This window comes from Ctenopharyngodon idella, chromosome 7 (assembly GCF_019924925.1).
Source record: "Ctenopharyngodon idella isolate HZGC_01 chromosome 7, HZGC01, whole genome shotgun sequence".
In the NCBI taxonomy this organism is placed as follows: Eukaryota; Metazoa; Chordata; class Actinopteri; order Cypriniformes; family Xenocyprididae; genus Ctenopharyngodon; species Ctenopharyngodon idella.
In genome coordinates this window covers 24,030,362-24,058,025 of record NC_067226.1, presented here as the reverse complement: position 1 = coordinate 24,058,025, position 27,664 = coordinate 24,030,362, and the positions used below count along the sequence as shown (strand labels likewise).

Below are 27,664 nucleotides of genomic sequence, written 5' to 3'. Positions count from 1 at the left end.
CGCAAGGCCCATAAAGACATGGATGAGCAAGTTTGGTGTGGAGGAACTTGACTGGCCTGCACAGAGTCCTGACCTCAACCAAATAAAACACCTTTGGGATGAATTAGCGGAGACTGCGAGCCAGACCTTCTCGCCAACATCACTGCCTGACCTCAAAAATGCGCTTCTAGAAGAATGGTCAAAAATTCCCATAAACACACTCCTAAACCTTGTGGAAAGCCTTCCCAGAGGAGTTGAAGCTGTTATAGCTGCAAAGGGTGGGCCAACTCCATATTAAACCCTACAGATTAAGAATGGGATGTCATTACAGTTCATGTGCACTTAAAGGCAGGTGTCCAAAAACTTTTGGCAATATAGTGTATATATATATATATATATATATATATATATATATATATATTGGGAACCAAAACTGTCTGTTTATCATCATTCTTCAAAATATCCTCTTTTACTTTGCATAGAAGAAAGAAATGACATGGGTGAGTAAATTTCCCAAAATGTAAAATTGTCATCAATTACTGTTATCAAACTACTCGATTCATATGGATTTCATTTTACGATCTCTTTAAGAACTTTCTGATGCATCAAAGTGGACTTCCAGTGAAGGAACAGAAATCTCTCAGGTTTCATTAAAAATATCTTAATTTGTGTTTTGCACACATTATTTTATAAGTTTTATGGGTTTGGAACGACATAAGGGTGAGGAAATTATGACAGAATTTTCATTTTTGGGTGAACTTCCCCTTTAAGTTGGTGTGTGTGTGTGTGTGCGTGTGTGCGTGTGTTTTTGTGACATATCAGGACACAAACTTGTATAATGACATGGGTATGACATAGGTATTACAAGGAGAGGGTGACTTATGAGGACATTACCCCATTTCCCCATTTTCAAAAGGCTTATAAATCATACAGAATGAGTGTTTATGAGAAAGTAAAAATGTACACAGTTTTCTGTGATGGGTAGGTTTAGGTGTAGAGTTGGTGTAGGGTGATAGAAAATATGGTTTGTACAGTATAAAAACCATTACGCCTATGGAATGTCCCCACAATTTACAAATTGTGTGTGTGTTTGTGTGTTTGTGTGTGTGTGTTTGTGTGTTTGTGTGTTTGTGTGTGTGTGTGTGTGTGTGTGTATGTTTGGTCCTGGTAAGCTTTCCGTTATGGGGACAAAATGGGCATTTTTTTAGTCCTCATGAGGAAAACAGCTTATAAATCCTACAGAATGATGTTTTTTGAAAATGTAAAATTGCAGAAAGTTTTCTGTGATGGGTAGGGATAGGGTTAGGGGATAGAATATACAGTCTGTACAGTATAAAAAAATCATTATGTCTATGAAAAGTCCCCATAATACATGAAAACTCAACTGTGTGTGTGTGAATGCCTTTCTGGTGTCATTTTGAACTGAAGCTTTCTAATCACGGTTTGCGGTGCCACAATACGGCTTGTATCTGTTGTGTGCGTCCCCTCCTCCCTGTTTAGAGAGGGAAGATGGCCCAGAGGAGATGTGACACTTCCTGTAGCTGTTTGTGACAGTTCTGGTGTTATACGCTTACCCAGGCAGCCAGCAGGCCTGCTGCTTCTAGACAGGGTGCGTTTGTATGTGTGTGTATAAGACAGATGGGCCGTGCTCTGTGTTTGTGTTTTATTGTTTTGAGTTCAGTAAATGAGACACACATGGGCAGATAACGGGACAGGAAAAGATAAATGATCAATTAGAGGCTTCACCACAATTGCCTGCAAGTCTCTCTAGTGTCTGTGAAACCAAAGTAGGGAAATGAGACTGACAGAGAAAAGAAGAGAAAGGGAAAATGAAAAATAGAGAGACAATGAGATCCAGGGTGAATTGGATGTGTGTGTAAAGAGGTGTAAAGAGATCCTGTGTGTGTGGATGTGTGTGTGAAGCACTAACACTTCCTCTCTGTGTGGCCGAGCTCAGATGAGAAGCCTGATGAGAAGTGGATTGTGTTTGACGGGCCAGTGGACACGCTGTGGATCGAGAGCATGAACTCTGTAATGGACGACAACAAAGTCCTCACACTCATCAACGGAGAGAGAATCTCCATGCCTGAACAGGTACCGGTGGCAGACGATACCCGGCACACACTAAAACCTCTAATGCCGCCCACCCGGGGTTATTTCACTTCTGATTCCAGCCCCGATACTGTGCATTTCACCTCACTAACCCATCAGGGTACTACATAGAACTATTTATTTCCTTCACGTATGCCCTTTTTCAGTTATTGGGTGAATATAATGAAGAAATGCCTAAGGCACATTTTATTCCTAAATCAAAAAGAAAAAAATATACACTACCATTCAAAAGTTTGGAGGTTTTTTTTTTTTTAAGAAATTACCTTAAATTAATAAAAAGTGACAGTTATAATATAAAGACATTTATAATGTCACAAAAGATTTCTATTGCAAATAAATGCTGTTCTTTTCAACTTTGTTTTCATCAAAGAATCCTAAAAAAATCTTTTGCAATTTCCACAACAATATGAAGCAGCACAACTGTTTTCAACATCAATAATAATATGAAATGTTTGTGAGCATCAAATCAGCATATTAGAATGATTTCTGAAGGATCATGTGGCACTGAAGACTGGAGTAATAATGCTGAAAATTCAGCTTTGTCATCACACAATATCACAATATTACTGTTTTTACTATATTTTTATCAAAGCCTTTCTGAGCAAGATATTTCTTTCAAAAACTTTTTAAAAAATCTTACTGACCTCAAACATTTGAACAAGAGTGAATTTTGCATCAAGAAAAGGATTTTTTTTTTTTTACGACAAGCATATTTTCTTCCCAAATTCTATACTTTAATGTCAAAAAATCATCTTTCTTTTACTATAATGCAATAAAAATCCATGTAATACATACATGAAAGTTATTTTCTGTTAATTTTTTCCATTAATATCAGCAACAAATATTATGCTAATCTATAAATACTTTACAATTTAAGCTGGAAGATTTTGCTAATTTATTAAATAAGGATTTTATATAAAATTATGTTTTTTAATTATAGCAATGATATTTATTTATTTATATATTTATATATTATATGCTTAATTGTCATGAAAAATAAATGTCACAATACAGAAATTCTTAATGACCCTAAAATAGACTTTGTTTTCTGTATGGAAAATATAATTTCTTATTTATTTCTTTTGTTTTGGAGTGAAATAGGATGCTCTGATGCTCTTGACAGGTTTTGTGAGATTCACCCTTCAGCAAAGTGACAGTTCTGTGCTTATTTGGTTGGGTTTTAACCATTAATGAGAGTGTGTCTTGCAGGTCTCATTATTGTTTGAAGCAGAGGATCTAGCTGTGGCGTCCCCTGCTACAGTGTCTCGCTGTGGCATGGTTTACAATGACTATTCTGATTTGAGCTGGAAGCCTTATGTTCAGTCCTGGATGGAAAAACGCCAGAAGGTTTGGGACACAATGTTTATCTCAAGCATCTATGGTATTAAACATTTGGCAATGTACTTCATCCCTCTCTCTTTCGCTCTTAGGTTGAAATGAATCATCTTAGGCAGCTGTTTAATCACTACATAGACAAGACCCTCACATTTAAGAAGACTCACTGTAAGGAGCTGGTGACCATCACTGAACTGAACGGAGTGGCGTCGCTGTGTAGACTCTACGACACACTGGCCACTCCAGTGAACGGGGTCAGAACACTTTCACCTCATTGTTACATGATAACACATGCTAACATTACATGATAACACAACGCTAGCGTGAAACGTTCTACTCAAGTCGTGCTTGCAAAGTTGGTTTCAATTGATCGGCTTGATTGGCCACATTTTCAGAATCAGATTTGGGCTCAAACTGATGACATTATTAACAGTGTGTTTACAATTGCTTAAGGCCTTGGACGCTAAAGCTCATGATTATGGTAAAGGGGCTTTACATTTTCAACACACCAAGCATTTGGCCAATCACAACGCACTGGGTCTGTTGGCCAATCAGAGCACTCTGGGCTTTTCGGAAGAAGGGGCTTTGTAGAAATCAGCACGTTTCAGACAGACTGGGAATAGAGGTAATGATATAATCAGGGCTTGACATTAAAACCCACCAACCCGCCAAATGCAAATGGATTTCAGCAGGGTTTCATTCCTACTAGCCACTTTGGCGGGTTGAATTTTATATATAATATATACATTTTTCAATTGTAGTCTTAAAAAAGGCATCTATATAAATAATATACTAAGTGCAATTAGTGTTGTCAAAAATATCGATTTTTGCGATACATATCAATACTGAAATATCTGAAATGCTTCCAATACTCATTTACTACAGAATAGATGCACAATACCAGCTGCACTTTCTCGCTCTCTCATCTTTCCGACAGTGAGTTGACACACAAACCCGCCTCCTCTCACTCACTCGTTTCATTTGCTCCAGATGAATATTGTTTGTGTTACAGGGCTTGAATTTTGGTTTGGAATTTTGATTGCACGTATTGCGCATAATTTTACTCATTCCCGCAGATTTTGTGCTCACACCCAAAATGCATGCACATAAAGCCGCCTCTCAGTACTAAATTGAGTTCTTTTTTGCTGCTTATTGCGCTTAAACAGTCAAACACACACAAAATAATGTCAGAATGCCAGTCTTGGCAAGTTTTCACATAGACACAGCTATGTTTTAAGTGAACGTAAACAGTTTTGAAAGAAAATGCATGTGTAACAGTATAATAGATCCGTGTGTCAGGTCTTAAAGCGAAAGCAGCCTAATATACCTACTGCCAAATTATGAGATAATATTAAAAATATCTATATAGCTGTTTTTTCCCCACAGTATCAATGTCAAAATTGTGTCCAGTGAAAACGCTGAGTGGCTAGTATCTTTGGAAAACCACTAGCCACAGTAACTGGTGAGCAAAAAAGTTAATGTCAAGCCAGATATAATGTACAGAATGTGAAAAATAATGTTGTTTTTTTAACATTAAAGCATGTTAACCTATTCTATTAACCCATAAACAAAATAATGGCATTTTAAAATGGTATCATATGACCACTTTCATATGATGAAATTTCTCCTTTGTGTTCCATGGAAGAAAGTAAGTTCATTCAGGTTGGAAACAACATGAGGGTGATTAAATTATAATTTTCGTTTTCCAAAAAAAAAAATCCTTTTGTTTATATCTAGGCATTATGGTCACGGTTAAACAATTTAAACCCTCACTAATTTTTACTGGTTCTTTTGATTTCTGGGGCTAGTTGCATAAACATAGCCATTATGTTAAGACTGTGCTTTAAGAACTAGTATGACCAACAAGCAGGTAGCCAAGGGGCAATTAGTCTTACTTTTCAGTATCAAATTAGATCAATCTATGTTTTTATGTAATTGACTTAAAAAAAAAAAAAAAAAGTTGATAACTAGTCTTAACAATTTTTGCAACTGGCCCTATTATGTCTTGTGTCAGTGTTTGCCTTAATCAAAGCATTAAACTTAAAGGTACACTATGCAGCTTTTGGCCCTCTTGCAGTTAAAAAACAAAACTGCATGCATTTTGAGGAAGAACATTGTTTTGGTTGTGCTTCAGCTCTGCATGACTGTGCGGATGAATATGACATACATAATGCTTTACAATGAACTCTGTTAGAGAGCTACATATGACAATTTATCTGTTCAATAAAATGCCTTACTCTTTTTGCCAGCAGACTCTCCTCTGTTCTGCATTTTTTATAAACACTTACAATAGGCTTATTATAGTAAATCAGGGTAAGACAAAAACACTTTTTGGAAGAAGGATTGATGATGTATTAATTTATTTAAAATTTATTAATTTTGAACAAAAAAGTTACTTAGTGTACCTTTAAACATATTTAGCTTGGTATTTGTTCAGCTGAGCTGATCAAGGTTGTCATTCTCTCTGGCTGGTCAGGTGAACCCAGCGGACTCTGAAAACTTTGGCCGTATGGTGGAGCTCTGGTTCATCTTCAGTCTCATATGGTCTTTGTGCGCATCAGTAGATGAGGATGGACGCAAGAAGATTGACAACTTCCTACGGGAAATAGAGGGAACTTTCCCTAACAAGGTATACAGCGGGCCCTGTCCTAAATGACACTCGTAACAAGGGCAAAGGGAGTGCTCGTGAGCACCCTTCGGAAATCTAACCTTACAGTCTTGTGGACTTCACAATCATGCACACGTGGCAGCCATTGTAAGTCCACAAGACCATAAGTGCATATGAAGTGTGCCACTTGGGACAGGGCCAAAGATGAAGTGTGTAATTTCGGTGCTATTGATGTTACCAAATAGAATGGTGAAATAATGGCTTTACCAACTTTTTCTAATTCACCCTGGCTTCCACTGGTCCATTTATGTATTTATTTATTTATCTATTTATTTATTGTAATTAAAGAATGCTTGTTTTATCTTTAAATAAATGTGATGTGATTTTTTTATTTGTTTTTTTTTTTTTTGACAAAAAAATGTAATGACATTCACATGTTTTTAAGTGCAACTGAAGTATCTAAATATTTTTTTGGGGGGCACAGTAGTATACATACAGTATGAAATAGATAACATGTATATGTTATAAATGCAAATGTATGCATGCAGATGCTCAGACATGTTAATGTTACATGAAAAGTGCTGATGCTGTGCGTCTAGAACAAACGTTTAAGCTGTTCTGCCTACAGAAACAAATATATTACTGGAAAAATAATCACCTTGTATTAAACCTCAGGACACCATCTACGAGTACTACGTGGACACCAAGAACAAAACGTGGGCGTCATTTGAGGACAAGCTGCCCAAAGGCTGGCGCTACACCTCCAAGTGAGATGTGTGTGTGTGTGCCCCCATCCTCCCCCTATTCAGGGGTCTCTGCCAGCCGCCTGCGGGCTCAGTCAAAGGCCTCTCGCCTGGCTCCCTCCCAGACTTCTGAATTCCCCGTCTATTCATATTTCTCATCTTTTTCATCCTTCTTCGTCTCTCTCTTCTCTCCCCTGCTCTCATTTGTCATGTCAGTCCAACTCTTTCCCCTTCATTGTCCTTTGTCCTCTTGGCTCTCTTTGCTCCCTCTTTGTCGGCTGTCCATTTTTCCATACTGCGGTTCTTTTTTTTTCTTACCTGACTCTTTTTTTTATCCCTCTGTTCATTTGAAATGTCTCGCTACATCTTTCAATTTTCAGTCTTTCAATCAGGACTTTTCACCTCCTCTTTCTCTTTGGTATTCTCATTCATTCTGCTCTCTCAACTCTATTTCCTCCCACCCCTTTTTGCTGTTTCTCTCTCTCTCTCTCTCTCTCTCGCTCCGCATTCTACTTTTTCTCTTCATTTTTTGTCCTCTTTTTAAAGCACGTCTCATACTTAGCCGCCCCACTTTTCAACTTTCTTGCTGGCTTCTTTTTAATTATCATCTGTCTCTCTGCAGCGCTCCATTCTATAAGATCATGGTCCCCACAGTGGACACAGTGCGCTATCATTACCTGGTCAAGGCTCTGGTGTCCGCTCAGCACCCTGTACTCCTGACGGGTCCAGTGGGGACGGGAAAGACTTCAGTGGCTCAGAGTGTTCTGCAGAGCCTGGACTCAGTCACATGGGCAACACTCACTGTCAACATGTCCTCACAGGTGATGAGAATCACTTTTAGTATTAGTAATATGGTAAATTGTGATCTTAACAGAAGCATTAAAAGATTTTTTTAAACGACAAACTTGATCTAAAGAAACAAACATTTACTGTAATCAGCATTGTTTTCAGTAAAAAAATATCTAAACGTCTTCAAGAAAAGATTAGATGTTACTTGAGAAGTAAAACTGCAAAAGACTTGCTTTCAGAGAATATATCCTGAAGTATTTTTTTAACAAAGGCATAATTTGAGTGTGGGACGGGTTGGATATGTCCCCACCACTTTTTGCCTGGGTCGATAGTGTAACCCCTTGTCCACACACACATTTTTTGCCTGTGTTGATATTGTCCTTACCACTTTTTGTCTGGGCCGATATTTTCCCCATCATTTTTTGCCTGGGCCGATATTGTGCCCTCAACTTTTTGCCTTTGTCGATATGGTCCCCCCACTTTTTGCCTGGGTCGATATTGTCACCCACCACTTCTGCCTGGACCAAAATTGTCTCCCCCACTTTTTGCCTGGGTCGATATTGTCACCCAACACTTTTGCCTGGACCAAAATTGTCTCCCCCACTTTTTGCCTGGACCGATATTGTCTCCTCCCCCACCTAAGACACACATACAAACATTTTGCCTGGGTTGATATTGTCCCTACCACTGTTTGCCTGGGCTGATATTGTCTTCCCCACTTTCTGCCTGGGCCGATATTGTCCCTACCAGTTTTTCTCTGGGTCAGTATTGTCCCCACCACTTTTTGCCTGGGCCGATACTGTCCCCACCGCTTTTTGCCTGGGCCGATATTGTACCTACCACTTTTTCCCTCTGGCGATATTGTCCCCACCACTTTTTGCCTGGGCCGATATTGTCCCTACCATTTTTTCCCTGGGTCGATATTGTCCCGCCCAACTTTGCCTGGGTTGATATTGTCCCCACCACTTTTTGAAACATCTCACAGCACGGATGTATCTGTTACAAAGAAAGCAGCTGACTAGCAGAGTAATTTCGTTCATTGTGTTAAATAAGAGGTGATCTGGTGCTGGAATGTGATGTTTTTGAAATTATGCTGAGTGTTCGTTGCAGCTGTTATCAGTGGCAGAAGGCAACAGAAAAACATCTTTTGTAACATTTATAAATGTATTTACTGTGACTTTTGATCAATTAATGCATGCTTGATAAATAAATTTGTTATTATAGAGTTTTCTACTAATCTCCAAATCGTCAGTTACCATCTTAGTTACCATCTTACCATCTTTTTTCTGTCTTTCTCTCAGACTAGCTCTAATAACGTGCAGGAGATCATCGAGTCTCGGGTGGAGAAGAGGATTAAAGGTGTCTACGTTCCAGTGGGAGGGAAGAGGATGGTTGTTTTCCTGGATGATCTCAACATGCCCGCCATGGACGACTTCGGCTCCCAGCCCCCTCTGGAGCTGCTCCGCCTCTGGATTGACTACGGCTTCTGGTACGACCGACAGAAACAGACTCTCAAGTATATCAAGGTAAGATTGTGTATGTTCTTTTTACCAGTTGCCATTTGAGTATGTTTTAGATGTGCATGTAAATGCATGTCTCTTACTTTGCCGTGATCTTAAAGGACATTTTCCTGCTGGCTTCTATGGGGCCCCCTGGTGGAGGGAGGACTCACATATCAGGACGCCTGCAGAGCCGCTTTAATCTCATCAACATGACATTCCCTACAGTGAGTAGAGATTGACTCTAGGTATAAATCGATGGAAATATGACTGTGATGCTTTTTCTTATTGTCACTCAGCATGTAACATGACACCATCTGTGTAGAGTAATGGCAGCTATATTAATATTTATATAACAAAAAAAATAAAGACCAATCAAATTTATGCAAATAAATTCAAGATAAGACTAATCACAATTCAGTATTAAAATATAATGATGACCTTATCGCAAAGCGATATATGCAAACTTTATTTGTACCTTATGAGATAGCCTACATAAAGCTGAGAATAATCTGCAAAAGTTTGAATGGAGTCTCTGAATTAAGTGGTTTAGGCTGAACTTTATTGCAATTGTGGGGAAAAATATGCATAAGAAAAATAGGTAATAGGAATTTCAGTACAGTAATAAACTGTGCTAGACGCTTATCTACAAATGGTATTTTTGGATTAAACCAGTGGTTATTGTTTTTGTCACCCCCTCCAGTTTTAAACTAGCTTGAAGCCACTCAGAAATGAGGAAAAACATTTGCAATTTATCATAAAGGAGCCAACAATATTAGGAGTGAAGTTGTGTAAAGTTTTTATTGAAAAACTGAAATATTTTTTTCAGTTTAATGCCACTCTTTCCAAATAATGCCAACAGTTTTATTGGAAAAAAAAAGAAAGAAAATGGCATACATTCTTTCAGTTGTGTTAAATTATGAAAATATACTTTTTTGCTGCAAAAATGCATTAAACATTTCATTATAGAAAGTGGCTTTTAATATATCCAAAGAATAAATTAATACATAAAAGGGATATTTTTTGTTGAAGCAATATTCAAGGAATAGTTCACCCAAAAATGAAATATGTCATCATTTACTTACCCGCATGTAGTTCTTTCTTTGTTCTGTCGAACACAAAAGGAGATGCATGAGGGATGAGAGCATGATGATTGTGACTGTCAAGCTCCAAAAAAGCACATAAAAGCACTGCAAAAGTATCATAAAAGCAGCATAAAAGTGGTCCAGATATCTTGTGTGCTATATTCCAAATCTTATGAAGTCATATGATAGCTGTGTATAAAGAACAGACTGAAATTTGAGTCATAAACTGAAAATTTTCCTCACCACCCATTTGAACCTGATGCAGTGATATATGCAATAACGTCTAAACCTTAAAAGCGAAGCACTCTCTTTTCTATTTAATATAAATGTATTTTACGTTGCTCTATTTCTGGCATCAAACTAACCAATCACCTTTCCTCTTTTGTCTTATTTTCTATTTTATTTCCGCCCCTGTAATTCCCTTTCCTCTTCTGTTTTCCCCAGGAGTCTCAGATAAAGCGCATCTATGGCACCATGATCAGCCAGAAGCTGCAGGAGTTTGAGGAGGAGGTGAAGCCTATCGGGGGGGTTCTGACTCAGGCCACCCTAGAGCTCTACCACGCCATCACCACCCGCTTTTTACCCACGCCCGCAAAAATACATTATCTCTTTAACCTCAGAGACATCTCCAAGGTACGTAACATCACATGTGATAGTCTCTCATCTGGAAAAAGAGCAAATTGTGGTTTAGATACACCCAGTCTGAGCATAATATCACTTCAATTCAGACCAATTGATTACAGGAAGATGAAGCAAAACATATCAGTCCATTTTGACACTCCAGATGTGCTTGAGAAAAAGAGTGACTGACTGTCTCTCACTTTTAATCGGAGACACATACATGCTCGCACTTTTCAAAAAGCATCTATTTCTTTAGGCTTAAATACACAAAAAATCAATTTTTTATACCTAAAAAGAAATTAGACTGAAGGCTTTGTGTGCAAGTTCAATGTGTCCTCTAATGCAGGTGTTCCAGGGTTTATTGCGAGCACACAAAGACTTCCATGACACCAAACAGAGCATCACTCGCCTCTGGATTCATGAGTGCTTCAGGTACAAACAGGCACAGGCTTGCACATACAGAAACAGCTGTTAGAAGGAGAGAAAAAAAAAATTGTGTTTGTGTTTCAGGGTCTTCTCTGATCGATTGGTGGATCATGCGGACATGGAGACATTTGTGGGACTTTTGTCAGAAAAACTGGCTTCTCATTTTGATGTCCCCTATCACACCATCTGCCCCAACAAACAGCCCCCTCTGTTTGGTACACTCTCACACACAAACACACACAACTAATTCTTGTTTTACTGGTTGGATGACCTAAAGTTTTTTTTAAATAAACTACTATTTAATAGTTTGGGTTCAGTAAGATTTTTAGATGTTTTTGAAAAAAAGTATTTTGGTCACCGAGGCCGCATTTGTTTAATCAAAAATACAGTAATATAACAAAATATTATTAGAAATTATTAAAAAACATTATTATTAAAATAACTATATCTACCTTAATATAAATTCCTGTGATGGCAAAGCTGAATTTTCAGCATCATTACTCCAGTCACATGATCCTTCAGAAATCATTCTAATATGCTGGTTTGCTGCTAAAGACACATTTCTGATTATTATCAATGTTGAAAACATTGATAATAATCAGATTGATAATAATCAGCACCTTAATATTTTTGTAGAAACAGTGATACAGTTTTTTATCAATTTCATTTATTCGAAATAGAAATCTTTTGTAACATTATAACAAATTGAGAAATAAATAGACATATTTAGAAAAAAAAATTTCATCTGAAAATTCATTCATGACAAACTGTCAACTTAATTGACAGATAAATTTACGCAGGTGCCTACTTTTTAATAAAGTACCTCAATTGAGAAATGCTCTTTTAAAATTTAAAAGAAATTAAATCAATGATGTCCAATTATTACTAAAGTTCACCAATAGTCATATTTATTTTACAATTCATAAATGTATTTATCTACATTTTTATTTTTTATTAATGAATTGATCATTAATTTAATTTTTTTAAGCAGCACTCCTAGCCCTACATATACAGTATATTAACTATGTATGTGTGTTTTTATTGTAGGTGACTTCCTTAGGGAGCCACATGTGTATGAAGACCTTTTGGACTTTAAAGCTCTAAAAGTTCATATGGAGAACCAGCTGGAGGACTATAACCTCACACCTGGCGTGGTGCCCATGAGCCTGGTGCTCTTCAGAGATGCTATAGAGCACGGTGAGAGCATGGTCAGAGTGAATAGAGTAGTTAAGCTTAGTGGTTAAATCTCTGGGTCAAAAGATTAGGAACTCCATGATCTATCACCATTCTGCATTTAAGCAAATTTGCTTTTGTTTCAGTAACTTATCAAGGTGCAATTGAATGATGTGAAAAAATATTCCACTAGTTCTTTTCTATGAGAGTCATCGATATTCATGGAACAGTTATTATACAGCTATCATCATATGGTTACATCCACATCACAATAGCATTGATTCAGTGCGCACTCTCGAGCCCCATAATTCAGTGACCAATCTCCTCAGTTCTCATTCAGTACTCACACAAAAATAACTTGCTTCAAAATCACATGCACTTCAGCCCTGAGATCCCCCACGAGCATGAATAATTACCCTTCTCGTTCCCACAAAACCCTCAGAAGGGAGAATAATTAGGCAGCCGGTCCCCCAGCCTATATGTCACTCAGCCGCATGCAGGCATTTACTGTCAAAGACGCATATAAGAATGCTTTATATGCATCCTGTCACGCACACACCACACTGTGACATTAAAGCGGTCTCACATTCAGCTCGGTGAATGCGTCTCACACGTCACAAACACTCAGTTCAATGACACGCCGTTGCGCGTAGCTGATTGATTACGAAATTAGCAAGTATAACGTGTATGTTTATATGCGTACGTGTTCATAACTAATTGTGGTTTTGTGCCAATTAGTTTCCTTTGTGATCAGTTGTTTGTTTGGCCTCCTGCAGGAATGATATGTGTGTGTGTGTGTGTGTATGCATCAACATTTTATTGTTTTATACTTTGTGTTTGTAAATGTTTCATTGACCAAATGACACATATGATTCATGCGTTTAAATGCACTGTTATGATTGTAATGATGGAAACAGCGCCCTCTCTCTGCCCCCTCAGTAACGCGTTTGGTGCGTGTGATCAGTCAGCTCAGGGGGAACATGTTGCTGGTTGGAATCGGTGGCTCAGGCAGACAGAGTTTAACAAGATTGGCTGCCTACATCTGTAAGTTTACAGTCTTCCAGGTGGAAGTCACCAAACAATACCGCAATCAAGAATTCAGAGAGGGTGAGTTCTACACACAATTTACTGATTTAAATTTATTGATTTAGCAGATGATTTTATCCAAAGCAACTTACAGTGCATTAAACGTGTACATAATGTCAGTGTTGAGGGTAACGCATTACAAGTAACACGAGTTACATAATCAGATTACTTTTTTCAAGTAACTAGTAAAGTACCACATTACTTTTAAATTTACAACAAAATCAGAATATTACACAAACCTGCAATAATTGATATACTTTATGCATTTAATCTCACTTTATTAACCAAAGTCTTGGCTGCTGACCTTTGATTATCCAATTCAACTATACTAATAAGCAAAAATGACTTTTGATAAGTATCACATTTTTGTTTTTATTGCTAAAGTAAGAGTGTTGAACTTTCTTCTCCTGCATCCTATTTTTCTGCAGTCCAGAATGGCAGCACAGTTGAAAGGTTTGTTTGAGTTGCGCCCTCTACTGTACAGGCGTAAATTTGCATTTTTTTTTCAGCCTGAGGCTTATTAATTTCACCTTTTGGTGTGAATGGGTCTTTACATTTGCCAAAAAGAGAAACTTTGTTGATTTTTTTTGTAATTAAAAAACAAACAAACAAGCAAGCCCAGCCCAGGTGAGAAAAAATTACACAATTTCTAACATAACATAACACATTATTTTTCTATTATTATTTTATTAAAAAGTAACTAAGTAATGAAATTAGTTAATTTTTTTAGGGAGTAACTCAATATTTTAATGCGTTACTTTTAAAAGTAACTTACCCCAACACTGCATCTTGTCATTATGTATCATTCCTGAAAATCTAACCATGATCCATGGTGTTTTTTTAGCAACAAGAACTCTTCAATTTGGCCTACGGGAACAAACAATAAAACCAGAAGCCTCTCAAAACATCATAATTGAGCTAGTTCGTGTCTTTTTTCAGTCCTGCTACTTGACCAAGGAAATATTGGTTAAGTTAGTTAAGTAGCCTGGTGGGGACACCAGCAAACCAGCATCTAAACCTGTTTTGCTGGTCCTTTACAGTATTATCTGAACATTCAGGCTTGTTAAATTGTATTTCAAGACCAACTAATGTAAGGCATTTGGTTGAGTTATTTTTTTAATTTCAGATCTCTGATATAAAGCTCTTTTAATATATACCAAAGGCTTTGATATTTTGTCCTGTGGCAAGTTGTGGTAAATGTTTCCAAATGCTGAAGAATAACGCCTCTTGCCCCAGAGTTCAGAACCAAAGGATCTATTATTTTATGCACATTGTAGCCTTCACGGCACAGTTTAATGTGGCCTTAATAGAATGTTTGACATATTTCTTCTCCCCATACAGATATTAAAAAGCTCTATCGGCTGACAGGAGTGGAAAACAAGCCTACTGTGTTCCTGTTTAATGACACACAGATCGTGGACGAGTCCTTCCTTGAAGACATTAACAACATCCTGAGCTCAGGGGAGGTGCCCAATCTCTATAAAGCAGACGAGCTCGATGAGGTGTGTGTGTTGTGTTCATATACATTTTTAATGTTTGGGACTGTAGGCTTGTGTTTAATGATGTCTAAGTGACATGAGAGCAGATTTTCAACATGTTTTGTTTGTGTAGATCCAGAACGCTCTATCAGACTCAGCCAGGAAGGACAATATCCTGGAGACACCAGACGCCATGTTTAACTACCTGATAGAGCGCGTCAGAAACAACCTGCACATTGTGCTGTGCATGAGCCCTGTAGGAGATCCATTCAGGTGCACTCTGTCAATTTCATTTTAGTGTGTTTTATTTGCATGACAAAAAAGCAGTGAAGCTGCATACAGTGAGAAATGGGGCAAAACAATGGAAATAAGGTAAAATAACAACAAGAGTAAAATGTTGATTTCATTTATAAAATGAAAACTTTGATGGGATTTTTCCATGTGATTTGCGTAAATCCAAAGAAAAATTTGCTGCATAAATATTAAAAAATGTTGTTATTATTATTATTTTCTTATTTATTTTATAGCAAAGATTCAATAGTAATATATTTCTTGTTGTTCTTTTAATTTGTTTAATTTTTAGAATTTAAATAATAATAAATAATATATTTTCATTATATAATAATATTTTCAAAAATAAACACTATTATTGTATAGACTTATTAAATGGATTTAATTTACCAATTTCATTTACTTAGACATGGTCAGCTTCTGTTTTTTTTGTTTGTTTGTTTTTTTCAAAATAAATATATAATAATTATAAAAATATCGTTATTACTAGTATTGACATTAAGAACAACAGTAGCTGATCACATGCCTAAATTAAATTAAATTAAATTAATAAATTGAAGTATGCAGTAAGATTAATTTATGAAATTGCCTTAAAGGGATAGTTCATCCAAAACTGAAAATTCTGTAATTAATATGTCGTTCCAAACCCGTAAGACTTACGTTCATCTTCAGAACACAAAAGAAGATCTTTTTTATGAAATCTGAGAGCTTTCTACGCAACTTTGACACTTCAAAAAGTTCATAAAAAGATCTAAAAGATCTAAAGATCTAATCTAATTTAGTTTAGTCCAAATTTTCTAAAGAGACTCAATTGCGTTTTTAGGATGAACAGATTTAATTTAGGCCTTTATTCACATGTAAACATTGATCAGCGAATATAAACAGAAGCTCAAATGAACCTGCTTGACGCGCAAGAACAAACCTCTTGCAGAAGCTCAAACGTGCTGCGTAACACACGAGAATGATCCTCATTGGTTCTCGCACATCAAGGAAACATGCTTGAGATTCCGTTTACCACAACTGATGTGCGAGTTGATGAATGTTTATATATGAATAAAAGCCTAAATTCAATCTGTTCATCATATAAAGCGATTGTGTCTCTTCAGAAAATTTGGACTAAACCACTCAATTCATATGAATTAGTTTTACGATCTCTTTATGAACTTTTTGAAGCATCAAAGTGCCAGTTGTGTAGCTGTCTATTGAGGGACAGAAAGCTCTCAGATTTCATCAAAAAGATCTTCATTTGTGTTCCGAAGATGAAGGTCTTACAGGTTTGGAACAACATGAGGGTAAGTAATGACAGAATTTTTATTTTTGGGTGAACTATCCCTTTAAGCAATGTACCGACAATATTAATAATGAACCTAAATGGAGATGGATATGGAAAGGCAATCACTATCTCTCATACTGTGGAAGGCTAATGCATACTGTGCTAGTTATGTACTATAGATATCACATGCAAAAGCATGACTGTAACCCGCCACCACTTCAGCATTCAGTGTCTCCACAAAATCCCATGTGCGTGGATTTAATATAGCTGACTGTAATACAGCACACATGCACTCTTACTGCTTATAATCTAACATGCTCAAATAGTGAGTCAGCCTTGATTACCATGCTAACATTGAGATCCATCCTGTGGCTTCTTATGGCTTAAGATCTCTCTCTGAAGACTTGATTCACAGTGAACGCCAATATACGTTTTAACCAAACAGACCCGCACACAATATAGCTGCTTATGAATCAACCAATGACTCAGTGTGCGAGTTCAAAGTGGATGAGAGATACAACTGTGTGAAATTAGAGGAAACGACAGGAGTAAACCTCTCTGTCACTGTCATTTCACACACATCAGGAAGACAAAGCTCTGCCCTCCATGTACAATCTCTTTACTGTGTGCTGTTGTAAACTTGCAAGTGTCTTCATAAACGATGTAGTAAATTTGGCTTTCCCTCTCTCTTTCTGTTTGCTATTCCGTCTTTAGCTTGCTGTTTCTCAGTCAATTTTAGCTTCAGGGGCTTTATTGGCATGACAAACAACAGCGCGTTTGTATTGCCAGAGATGTAGCAGGTTAGCTGGAGACCATAGGTATAGTGTGCACAACCAATAATGATAAAAAATGGCAACAAAAATAACAAGAAAGAGCTATAATACAGGTAAATATTAGGTTCAATGAGACAAGGAGATAAGTACACGAAGTACATTGCTCATTGGCCCCCAGACGGCGGCTGGCAAGAACATTCCTGCTTTGTAATTGTGCCTGTCACACTTGCAGCACTATAGAAACATGCATGGGAAATGTTCTCGTTAATCACTCATTTGCATCTGCCGTCACATGAAGAAGGCGGTTGTGCGTAATGTGACCCGTAGGGCCCTGACTCGTTAAATATGACAGCGCGAATCATCTAAGCACTCACTCTGATTGGTCTGGCACTGGTCTGACTTTAATAAGCATGATTAAACTGGTGGGTGATATTAGTGTTTGTGACAAATCAACGCAAACTATCTTGAACTGTCTACATAATAGAGTGATTATGGGTATGTAAGACCTGTTTGTTTCTGTGTTGTATTTGTTTAGGAACCATATTCGTCAGTATCCGGCACTGGTGAACTGCACAACGATAGACTGGTTCTCTGAATGGCCACGTGACGCTCTGTTGGAAGTGGCAGAAAGATGTTTGGATGGTCTCTCTCTGGGGAGCGAGGATGGGGTGAGATACATCAACAAACAACAGTCAAACGATGGATTTACAAATGTTGTCAGTGTTTTGCAGAACGCAAAAATGCATAAAGAAATATTCAGGGTTAAAGCTGCAGTCCGTAACTTTTTTGGTTCAAAATGATCCAAAATCAAATTTTGAGCAAGTACATAACTAGCCAGTGTTCAAAACTATCTCCTTAGCCCGATTCACAATGGTAAGCTTGTAATAATGTTTTCTAATAAGAGCGGTACTGGTGGGTTTCCGCGGGAAATTCGAGCATGCAGCCGTTCGTCTTTGCATCATTATGTCACGTCTGTTTACATAAAGAAGCAGTCCCAGCTATTAGGCTATATAGCGTGTGAGGATGCTGCTGGTAGCGGAACATTTATAGCCTTTTCTCACAGCAGCTGCAATAATTAAACTTGTCATTTTGATGGCGGATTGTAATCCAGAAAGTTCCAAATGACAATCATCAGTGACAACTGGAGATTCACCCGTAGTCAAAAGCAAAAGACTTTGGACTGCGGAGTGGCTACAGAAATTCAAATCTACAGGTAACGCTAATACACACTAAATACACAGTCACACAATGCTGATGTTGTTAACATTAATAATTTGAGAACAAAGTATTACAATAATAACAATTTGCATGGTTTGATGTGATCCGAGCTAAGCGATCATTAGATTTAATCACCATTGGCAGCGCAAATTATTGTAATGCTTTTTTTGTCAGTTGGTCAGAACAAAAGTGGTAGACATGTAGGCCGATTATGAGTGTAAATTGATACTTATGACTGATCGTGCTCAAACGCGTCCAGTCATAGCCAGTTGCATTCAGTCCACGATTACAGTCGGTGTTCAAATTCCGTGTGTAAGTATTTAAATCTGCTTCAGTCGGAGGAAATAATCGCTGTGTGTTGATCACAGTCTTAGAATGTTTTATTTAGTCATTAAGTGTGTCCCTGGCTTTACTTGTTCAGATGACATTCTCAGGTGAAAATTCTTATTTTGGTCACACTTCCAAGATGTAGAATCTGTACTCCGAAGTACAGTATCCACACCGAAGTGGTGACTGACAGCAAACATTAGATTCATCCGCACTGAGGAGCCGTGCCGATGCACAACCCACGTAAAGATGATAATTCTGCAAATAACTGCAATTGCAGGTTTCAAACAGAGATGGCGACAAAGAGGCAAAACTTACGGACTGCAGCTTTAAATAAGTTAACATCTACCCTATTAAATGATTTCGACGTGTACCTCAGTTTATAAAAACTAACAAAAACAGATGTACTTACAACAGTTGCTCCCTAATCATCAATTGAAAGTGCAGAACTGGCAATGTATTTCTTGATCATTTTTTAGAGTGCACTCAGTAGTATTGTATTTGTTGTGCTGGCTGTCATCTTTGACTTATACTGACCCCTGGTGGTGTGGATGTAGCTTCATGCAAAATCTTTCAGTTAATAATGCCATTGTTATGTGCAATTCATAGTTAAAGGGTTAGTTCACCCAAAAATGAAAATAATGTAATTTATTACTCACCCTTATGCCGTTCCACACCCGTGAGACCTTTGTTAATCTTCGGAACGCAAATTAAGATACTTTTGTTGAAATCCGATGGCTCAGTGAGGCCTCCATAGCCAGCAATGACATTTCCTCTCTCAAGATCCATTAATGTACTAAAAACATATTTAAATCAGTTCATGTGAGTACAGTGGCTCAATATTAATATTATAAAGCGACGAGAATATTTTTGGTATGCCAAAAAAACAAAATAACGACTTAGTGATGGCCGATTTCAAAACACTGCTTCAGGAAGCTTCGGAGCATAATGAATCAGCGTGTCAAATCAGCGGTTCGGAGCACCAAAGTCACGTGATTTCAGCAGTTTGGCGGTTTGACACGCGATTCGAATAATGATTCGACGCGCTGATTCATAACGCTCCAAAGCTTCATGAAGCTTCACCAAAAATATTCTTGTCGCTTTATAATATTAATATTGAACCACTGTACTCACATGAACTGATTTAAATATGTTTTTAGTACATTAATGGATCTTGAGAGAGGAAGTGTCATTGCTGTGAATGCAGGCCTCACTGAGCCATCGGATTTCAACAAAAGTATCTTAATTTGTGTTCCGAAGATGAATGAAGGTCTTACGGGTATGGAACGGCATGAGGGTGAGTAATAAATGACATTATTTTCATTTTTGGGTGAACTAACCCTTTAAACTAGATTATTTTATCCAAATTAACAAAAAAAATTCAATTAAAGTGGATTACAGAGTGAGTACTTTTTGGCTAGTCATGTGATCTCAACATGATGCCCCCATGGACCTGGCCAATGAAATAAATAAATAAATAAATAAAAATAATATATTGTTATATTTTATTTAATTATACACTTTTATTAATAACACTTTTATTAAGAAATGTATACATTTATTCAGCAAGGATACATTAAATTGATCAAAAGTGAAAGTAAAGACTTTTTTTTTCCTTACAAACATGTCTATTTTAAATAAATGCTGTTTGTCTGTTGTATCACGGTTTTCACAAAAATATTAAGCAGCACAACTGTTTTCAACATTGATAATAATAAGAAATGTTTCTTGAGCAAATCAGCATATTAGAATGATTTCTGAAGGATCATGTGACATTGAAGACTGTAGGAATGATGCTGAAAATTCAGCTTTGCATCACAGGAATAAATTAAGGTTTAAAATATATTAAAATAGGTAACAGTTTTTTAAAATTGTAATATTATTTCACAATATTACTGCCTTTATTTTTGATCAAATAAATGCAGCTTAAGAGACAGAAATGATAAAAATGATACCGACCCAAACATTTGAACGGTAGTGTAAACCTTTTTAAAGAGGGATAAATGAGTGTACCTTTAAATTTGTTGTATAACTTTTTACTCAGAACATTTCTTTTATACACTATAAGTCCAATCAAATCAGTGACACTCACCCCTGGGCTTTAATTTGTAGTACTTCATCTCTTAGTGGCTTTTATTAAATCATACGTTAATTGAATTTCAAGTGTTGAGATTCATCAGGAGTCTTTCACTCTCTCTTCCTTCATTTCTGTGAGGATCTTCTCTTTCCTTTGAGAGAGATATCATACATTTTTTTCTCACTGTATTTAAACTATAAATCACTTTGACTTGAGGTTCTCCATTGAGAGACTCATTTGCTTGGATAGAGTTCAAGCGTAGTTTTGTTTTTGTCTGTTTTAGGATTAGTTTGGTTTAGCATACCTCTGTTGTGACCTTGTGCGAGGTTTGTTTAAAATTGAGGCTGCCACAACTTGTCATTTCTCTGGTGGTTTCACAGATCCAGAATAAAGTTGCCAGTATCTTTGTGACCGTGCATCAGTCTGTGGCCCAGTTCTCTCACAGGATGAAAGTAGAACTGAAGAGACACAATTACGTCACACCCACTAACTACCTGGAGCTGGTTTCTGGATACAAGAAGTAGGAATTGAACATGCTTTTTTCAATTTCTCTTTCTTGTTGTTTTTTTTTTTTTTTTTAGCTGCCTTAAAGATTTTAAAGACATGATAGTTTCCTGTTTCCATTTTACTGTTGTCTCTTAACTGTAAATATCTTACTTGAACTAAAACAAAGTATTTATTCTGAAAACTAACTTTTTTCTCAGGTTGCTGTCTGAGAAGCGTAGTGAGCTCGGAGAGCAGGTGTCTAAGTTGAGGAATGGCTTGTTTAAGATTGACGATACGCGCAGTAAGGTGGAGACCATGTCTATAGAGTTGGAAGAGGCCAAGAAGAAAGTAGCTGAGTTCCAGAAACAGTGTGAGGAATATCTGGTTGTCATTGTGCAGCAGAAGAGAGAGGCAGATGAACAGCAGAAGGTGTGTCTGTCAGTCTGTCTAATGTTGAGGCTCTTTATTTTAGTATGACCAAACTCATAATCTGTTAAAATCTGCTAAGGGGTAGTAATGAAACAACAATTTTAAAAAGTGATTTTTCATTATTATTTACAATAGGATCTGCATTTTCATTGGTTTAAATAAAATATTTTTGTTATAAGAGACAATAAAAACAACTTTGTGCATCAAAAGCACTCCTTTCCTGGTAAAAAAAAAATGAACTTGAATTTGCGACAGCTGAATGTAAAATTTTTGACAAGCCAAACATGTCAGTCTCTGAGTAACATGGAATTCATTTAAGCCACAAAATAAACTTCATTTCGTAAAATACGTATAATGAACTACGCAAAAAGCAGTTAAAATGTCTCCAGCTCGTTTTAGAATTACCCAAAAATCGAACATAGTTCACCCCTTATGGACGTTATCATGTCCGTCAAAACCTAATCTGGCTGACATAACACAGTCATGGGCATCAATCACTTCTCTGAATGCTTGCCGGTTAAGAAATAAATAATTGTTACCTTATGATCCGTCTGTTTTCAAGACCACATCATCTGAATATCACGACATCGATGTCTGTCAAAAAATAATGTGCACAATACACGGTAGTATTTACGAGAAGCAGAGCTCCAGCAAGTACACGCTTTTCCTGGAAAACCCACACTACCGGATGTTTTAACTACATCATCGCTTTCCGAGAAGAGGGAGAAAATGGCGGCCAGAGCGGCTTCAACATGCTGTCTGTCAGAGACGATAACGTGCATAATACATAACGCACAAGAGCATAAATTTCTTCTTTACTCACTGAAATTGAATCGGAATGATCAGAGAACTGAATGAAACACTTCACACTGCATGCTAAAGAGAATAAACGCCAATCCAACTGAAAAACTTTGCCGGGTTAGTGAACATCATTCAGCATATTTTTTTATGCACGAACTATGCATTCTGATTCTGACATTCCTGATTTAAATATTTTCGATGATTTTCTATTTTTTACTGATCTTTTTTTCATCATTTTAGTAATAGATGAACTGTTAACTGAGTGATTTTGAGATGAGTCTCTGTAGTTGTCCAGTTTGACTCTCAAATGCTGATGTAATATCAATTATAAACTTGACATAGAAACATTTTTTATAAAATGTAGTTTGATCACTGTTTTCTCAGTTGTATAAAAGATTAAGGCATTTATCAATGTTTGATAAAATGTTGTTTAATTTTCTAATAAAATATGTTACATTTTTACATGATTTGTTACATTTAATTACCCCAGATTTTGACTCACAATGGTACATATTGTGATGATAAAGTTACTTTTGCTGGAAATTCAACCTTTGAAATGTTTTATACGTTGCATAACATATAGTAATGTCTGTTTTTCAAAAATAAGAGGAACATGATCTTTGTAATACAATGCACATTATAAAAATTCCTGCATATGTTGTGGTATAAATCAAACAGCAGATTCTCTACCGGTTGACACATATCTGTCAGTTGGTATATATTGCCATACTGCTTAACAGTACTCTTTATTGTTATTGCATACTGATGTTTGTGTTTGGAAACGTGTCTGTGTATGTGCGTGTTTGAGTGTTTTTCTTTGTATGTGTTAGGTAGAGTGCATTCTTTGTATATTTATAACCTTCTTGGTTTATCTGTGGTGTGTTTCTTAATGTGTGTGTAGGCGGTGGGTGCTCACAGTGAGAAAATAGAAGCAGAAGAAATCAAGTGTAAGGCCATGGCTGAGAATGCTCAGAGAGACCTAGATGAAGCACTTCCTGCTCTAGAGGAAGCCATGAAGGTCTTTCTGCATTCATGCAACTATTACTTTCAATACGACATGATACAGCTACAGCAGCAACTGAATATGTGATACATAATGTTTTCATCAGCACATAAAAAACTGTGGTAATCTTGTTGGACTGTCTTCAGGCTCTGGAGTCACTGAATAAGAAAGATATGACGGAGATCAAGACTTATGGCAGACCTCCAGCTCTTGTGGAAACCGTCATGCAGGCAGTTATGATCCTCAGAGGATGTGAACCAACTTGGGCGGAGGCCAAGAGACAACTGGGTACGAGAAAAAGAGAGATCCAGATCATTATTAAATCACTCAATCACACTGATGTCACACATGGATTCAGGCGCTGGCTCAGGCATGAAATCCATACCAGACTACTGTATAACCAAAATCACATGAGCCAAACAGAGAGAGAAAGACTCAGGCGAGGGGAGGGTTGGGTGATTCATTAGCATGCCAGGATATATTTAAAAAGGTCAGCATTTTGCAGTAGAAAGCATATAACCACAGAACAGATTGCAAAAAAAAAAGAAAGAAAAGAAAAAGAAATATGTGCTTGCCTGAGGCTGAATTTAAGCCATTTGTTTTAGGAGAGGGCAACTTCATTAAGCAACTGGTGAATTTTGATAAGGACAACATCTCCGATCGCGTGTTGAAGACCATTGGACAGTACTGCACGCAGCCCGACTTCCAGCCCGAGATCATCGGACGGGTCTCACTCGCTGCAAAGTCCCTCTGCATGTGGGTCAGGGCCATGGAGGTACAATAAACACTAACAATTACAACAGTTGCAACACCAGAATGATGTTTTCCAACCCTTGTGACTGCTGAAAAAACATTTATTCTAAAGGTCTGTTCACACCAAGAACGGAAACTATAATGATAACTTTAATACTGTCCGCACCAACAATTTATTCTAAGTGCTTTAAAGTCACAGTTTGACAATTCTTAGTTTTTATGGAATATTGCAATGTTTATTATAAATGATTTATCGGGGCACATCACTTTTTTTATTGATGTTTCCTCACACTTTTTTATTTTCTCCTTCCCCTCGCAATGACATCTCTTCATTAATCCCTCCACTTCACCAACCTGTCACTCACATGAGATTGCAGCAATTAGCAAATGACAACGATTCAATCAATTCCAGATGGAAAAAATTAACTCATGCCCTACCGTTTTTTCTCATTTGAGAAGCTGCTTCACTCAAATATACGTCACAATAGGCAAGAAAGAGGATCACAATTTTTGTTTAATGCTGAGTTTTTTATTGGGATTTGTTTTATTTTTATTGGGTTTAATGTTTTTAATGTTATTTTAAAAAAAAATGTTCATCAGCTGAAAAAAAAAATCACTCTGAAAGTGTTAGAACAAGTCACCTTTATTTATAGTTATTCTAGGGAAGCAGTTAAAGTACCACTTGGACACAAGCCGGGGACTGATCACCCCCGGATGGGTCATCCGGGTGAGGGTGTCTGACGATCTAAGACCCGAAACACCCAGTGACCCTGGTTTCAATCATTGATGATGTGTCCAAAGTTGGTCCACCAGTTGGTGTTTCCAGAAACAAAAAGTAGTTCAGTATTGATTCAGTTCAGTTCATTCAAGTTCATCATTTAAGAAATGACTTCAATTCAGCTATTAGCAGCTCTTTAGAAGACAATAGTGTCTTAATTCACTTTGAGTCAGTTCATTGTTGATTCAGTTCAGTTCAATAACTGTGTAAAGTTCATCAATTATGAAATGAGTTCAATTCAGGGATAAGCAGCTCTACAGAAGACGATAGTGTTGTTGTTCAGCTCAAGTCAGTTCAATGTTGGTTCAGTTCAGTGCAATAAGTGTTGATGTTACAAAATGCGTCAATTGACCCTTTGCTGGGAGTTTGATTGACAGGCAATCTAACCAGTCATAACGCCAAATCCGCCATTTTGTCTGACAAAGCAGTCCAGGGGAGTTAGTAGATTAACATCGGTGGACTTGAACTTGAAAAATGGTGTGTACTGACATCTTTCCAAAGTTGAAACAACATTCCTTCTGATGTTCATTCATGTTATTTGATGCTATAAATTAACTAGTTGGAAGAGATGATCAGTTCACAAGCTGCTTGAACTGAGGCGCTACAGCGACACATTAAAGAGCCACAAAATGGTATTTATTGTTTAAATTTCTTTAATAATTATAAAATTTGAAATTTGAGACTGTTTCATATCAAAAGTAACCTGCTCTGTCTTGTCTGTCAACGCGTTGTCAGTGCCCTCTTTGCTCTGCGATGTATTTTTCACCGCGTGAGAACATGATGTGTGGCGTGAAAGCGGCATGGCTTGTCGGACGTAGCAAAAGTAACTAAAGGGGGCGGGTCTTTGCGAACTGTCAATTACTGTATAAAACGAAGTGGATTCAGCTATAGCAGCTCTGACAGTGGTGACTTCATCCAGCTCAATTCAGTTTATGTTTTTGTTCTCATCCAGTAGTGTCAATGGAGTCAAATTGATAATGCAGTATTGCTGAATATAAAGTGTCTTTTAAAACCCAACTAAGCAAGCCAAAGGCGACAGTAGCAAGGAACCCAAACTCCATCAGATGACTAATGAAGAAAAAAAACTTTGGGAGAAACCAGACTCTTCCTCTGGCCAAATGAACAAACAATGTGTGATTTATGATTCCAGGCTGCATCACAAATCAGATTAGTGGATTGATATTATTCATAATTTTTCATTCAACTCCTTCTGCTTCAAGATCAGGATACATTTGAGCAATTTTTTTTAATTATTGGTAAAGTTATTATTCTTGGTATGAAGGGGCCTTTAGAGCATGACACTGAAACATGGGCTTTTTACAGTATATATTCTCATATCTGTGTGTATGTGTATATATATCAGGTTTACGGCCGTATCTACAGGGTGGTCGAGCCAAAGAGAGCTAGGCTGGATGGAGCAATGAGTCAGCTGGCTGAGAAACAGGCCTCACTGGCTGAGGCCCAGGGCAAACTCAGAGAGGTTAGCTCGTGTCAGTCTGTCCTGCACTGTATTTGTGCAAGCATGTGGGCGTGACTCTATGCTAATGCTATTCAAGTGATACAGCGCTGAAAACATGTTTGTGTGTACATCTGTAGGTAGGAGAAAAACTGGATCAGTTAAAGGGCCAATATGATGAAAAGCTGGCCCAGAAAGAAGAGCTACGGAGGAAATCTGAGGACATGGAGCTCAAACTGGACCGGGCCGGCAAGCTGGTGACTGGACTGGCGGGAGAGAGAGTTCGCTGGGAGGAGACAGTAGTTGTATGCTCAAACACACACTGTCACTCTGATGTTTTATATGTAAATGTGAAAATTCAGGTCTCTGATGTGATTGTGTGTGTGTGATTGCTCAGGGTCTGGAGAAAAACATGTCCTGTCTGGTGGGTGACTGCCTGCTGGCTGCTGCCTTTCTGTCCTACATGGGCCCTTTCCTGTCCAATTACAGAGATGAGCTAGTCACAGATATCTGGATGAAAGAGGTATCTATCTATCTATCTATCTATCTATCTATCTATCTATCTGTCTGTCTGTCTGTCTGTCTGTTGTTTTTCTATCATTCTGTCTATTGTTTTATCTGTCATACTGTCTGTCTATTGTTCATGCTGTCTGTTTTGCCAGTATAAACATGATGCTAATAGCTTTTATTGATACACGTGTCAAGCAACATCACATGCATCTACAGAACTACTGTCATTTTGCAGTGGATGCTAGTTCAGTATTGCATAGTATTGCACACTTTACAGATAATATTATGACATTATGCATGTGACAGCTCTAACAATTTCTCTTTCCTCTCATTCAAATGTCCTTGCCCGAATCCTTCGCTACCCTTTTCATCTCTAGGTGAGAAAATTGGAGGTGCCGTGTTCTCCGGGGTTCAGTTTTGCGGTGTTTCTGTCTAAACCCACGGCAGTGCGCGAATGGAATATCCAAGGCCTCCCGTCTGATGCCTTCTCCACCGAGAACGGAGTCATCGTCACCCGTGGCAACCGGTCAGGCCCAGAGAGCCAATCCCTTAACG

The 27,664-nt window shown here is 37.5% G+C and overlaps 1 protein-coding gene across 1 annotated transcript in view; it reads left to right on the top strand.

The window, feature by feature from the left end:
• The window catches only part of dnah2 (dynein, axonemal, heavy chain 2), a 170,353-nt gene that overhangs the window by 119,310 nt on the left and 23,379 nt on the right, over window positions 1-27,664 (top strand). Inside the window, exons 44-68 of the mRNA XM_051898662.1 lie at window positions 1,937-2,073; window positions 3,301-3,438; window positions 3,522-3,680; window positions 5,903-6,055; window positions 6,710-6,801; window positions 7,400-7,598; window positions 8,868-9,092; window positions 9,188-9,292; window positions 10,595-10,783; window positions 11,118-11,203; window positions 11,282-11,412; window positions 12,245-12,394; window positions 13,310-13,477; window positions 14,798-14,958; window positions 15,068-15,207; window positions 17,807-17,939; window positions 21,274-21,413; window positions 21,598-21,808; window positions 23,511-23,627; window positions 23,759-23,900; window positions 24,218-24,387; window positions 26,507-26,623; window positions 26,740-26,904; window positions 26,997-27,122; window positions 27,487-27,635. Of these exons, the coding sequence (XP_051754622.1) occupies window positions 1,937-2,073; window positions 3,301-3,438; window positions 3,522-3,680; window positions 5,903-6,055; window positions 6,710-6,801; window positions 7,400-7,598; window positions 8,868-9,092; window positions 9,188-9,292; window positions 10,595-10,783; window positions 11,118-11,203; window positions 11,282-11,412; window positions 12,245-12,394; window positions 13,310-13,477; window positions 14,798-14,958; window positions 15,068-15,207; window positions 17,807-17,939; window positions 21,274-21,413; window positions 21,598-21,808; window positions 23,511-23,627; window positions 23,759-23,900; window positions 24,218-24,387; window positions 26,507-26,623; window positions 26,740-26,904; window positions 26,997-27,122; window positions 27,487-27,635 (3,703 nt within the window). The remainder of the gene's footprint in view (window positions 1-1,936; window positions 2,074-3,300; window positions 3,439-3,521; window positions 3,681-5,902; window positions 6,056-6,709; window positions 6,802-7,399; window positions 7,599-8,867; window positions 9,093-9,187; window positions 9,293-10,594; window positions 10,784-11,117; window positions 11,204-11,281; window positions 11,413-12,244; window positions 12,395-13,309; window positions 13,478-14,797; window positions 14,959-15,067; window positions 15,208-17,806; window positions 17,940-21,273; window positions 21,414-21,597; window positions 21,809-23,510; window positions 23,628-23,758; window positions 23,901-24,217; window positions 24,388-26,506; window positions 26,624-26,739; window positions 26,905-26,996; window positions 27,123-27,486; window positions 27,636-27,664) is intronic.